The following is a 2,334-nucleotide window of genomic DNA, read 5'->3' on the forward strand; positions in this document are numbered from 1 at the left end:
TATATATATTATATTATTAGTAGTATATATATNTATAATAATTAAAATTAATTAATTAATTAATATATATATATTATTACTTATATTATATATATATATATATATATATATATATATATATATATATATGTGTGTGTGTGTGTGTATGTATATATATAAACTATTATGTAATACTAAAATATTATTTGAAATGTTATTTAATATTAATTAAAATATAAAATGGTTTTTGCAGCTATTCGCCGTGCTTTTTTTTTTATGATGTTTGTCCTTGGTGTCGGCAGCGCAGTAGGAATGACCACGGGCATTATCACAGTGATAAACGAACAGTTTCCAAACTTGAAAACGTGGCAAATCGTAGTTCCAACCTGTTTGCTTGGTTTTTCAATTGGCACGGTCTACGTAACACCAGTTAGTATAAAATTACTACTCAATTAAAGGGAATCTAATATCCAACGTATGTGTGTGCGTGCGTGCGTGCGTGCGTGCGTGCGTGCGTGCGTGCGTGCGTGCATGTGTACAATCTTAGCAATGAGAGAATTTTACAGGGCGGGCAATTTATATTAACTTTAGTAGACTATTATGGTACGTCATTCGTCGTTTTCATCCTGGCGTCATTTGAGATGACTGGAGTGATATGGTTTTATGGTAAGAATTATTTTTAACAAGAATTTACGGTAAGATAAAAAATTGTATTTAATTATATCACATATCTTACAAGTAAACCTATCCAAGTGTTACATTCCAATTTTGATAAGCTTTAAGTATGTTGTAATCTAGATCAAAGAGACACGTATTTTTTTATATGTCCATACGGTTGTTAAGGAGGTGAAACCACAGATTTATATAAACAAACTTTGCATTCATATTTGAAGACAGCGCTGGACAGCGCTATATTTCACTCACTCTTATATGACAATTACATGGAATATGGATAATAATGTAATGCTTTCACATAAATTCTTGTGATACTCATACACAGGACGCATGCATACGCATATGTGAACTGAAACAGCGTAAAATTAGGTTCATCTCTTTCTATCACAATGAGCCAATAGTTATAGAAGTCTAGTTATAGAAGTCTGTGAGTGAAACATTCTCTTGAAAAAAATTGGTTTTTATATTTTTGTACTAATATTATCGAAACGGCAAAGGATGTAAAAAAAAAATTTTAATGAAGGTTTTTAATGCATTTTATAATACACAATTCACTCAAATTTTTCGAAAAATGAATTTTTCAAAATCCCTTTAACTTTTAAAAATTTATGATTTCTTATAGCAAAATATAGCATATTTAATAATAAATACAATTATGATAAAGTTATATTGTGAAGACGCATTTTTCAAAATATATTTATATAGAATGATTAATAAAAAAACCTCTTACAGAGGTAGAGCGAATTAAACTGACGCTCAGTTTAATCTACAGACAGATCTACAGACAGAACTCAATCACTTAAAAACAGCCTTACAGAAAAACGGACACGACAAAAACGATATAATCAACAAAACAATCAATAAACAAAACAAACAAGACAACGGTCTCTGACACACAATCAGATGAGAGGATCCTATCCATTTTCCCATATATCAAAGGAACAACGGATCGGATTGGCAGGATATTAAACAAACACAATGTCCGAATTATATCTATAAATCACCCAAAAAGATAGGATAAATCTTAAGAAATCCTAAAGATCAAAGACCTCCACTTAATTCCGCAGGAGTGTACAAAATATCTTGTTTCTGCGGGCAAGTATACATTGGAGAAACTGGGAGAATGGTCAACCTACTGGATAAAAGAACACCAACGTGATGTTAAAATATGTCACGCAATCAGCACTACCAGAACAACATCGAAACTGGACATCAAATGTACTGTTTGACAAAACAACCACAATAGCCAACATTACATCATACTTTCTAAGAAATCTTCTATAGAGAAGCCACAGAGATACAAAAACACCCTAACAATCTAAATATAGATAATGGCTACAACATAAATAAAATATGGAACTATTCTCCCGGTTAATGCAGACTGACCGATTTCCTCCACCCTTCTCTTCCCCCAATTCTTTTTTTCCCCTCCACCACTCCACAAGTAGCGTAATATATAAAAAGGGGCGACCCGGAAGAACAGCTCAGTATCAGGCTGCTCCTCGCCCTGATAAAGTGAACTGCAAAGTTCACGAAACGTTGACATTCCAAGAATGGATCTGGACACGGAAGAGACCCGCGAAACGAATAATCTTTATAATATACATTTATTTGTAAAGCGGCAAGAATTTTAAAAGATATGTTATCAAATAAAAATAAAAAACTTATAATATCTACGTA

General features: G+C 32.0%; 1 protein-coding gene across 1 annotated transcript in view; it reads left to right on the plus strand.

Annotated features, from left to right (window-relative positions):
• LOC105621703 (sodium-dependent nutrient amino acid transporter 1-like) overlaps positions 1–2,334 on the plus strand; it is a 23,800-nt gene that overhangs the window by 18,635 nt on the left and 2,831 nt on the right. The window contains exons 5-6 of the mRNA XM_012203167.1: positions 233–408; positions 546–645. Of these exons, the coding sequence (XP_012058557.1) occupies positions 233–408; positions 546–645 (276 nt within the window). The remainder of the gene's footprint in view (positions 1–232; positions 409–545; positions 646–2,334) is intronic.

Source organism: Atta cephalotes (genome assembly GCF_000143395.1).
Source record: "Atta cephalotes unplaced genomic scaffold scaffold00036, whole genome shotgun sequence".
Classification (NCBI taxonomy): domain Eukaryota; kingdom Metazoa; phylum Arthropoda; class Insecta; order Hymenoptera; family Formicidae; genus Atta; species Atta cephalotes.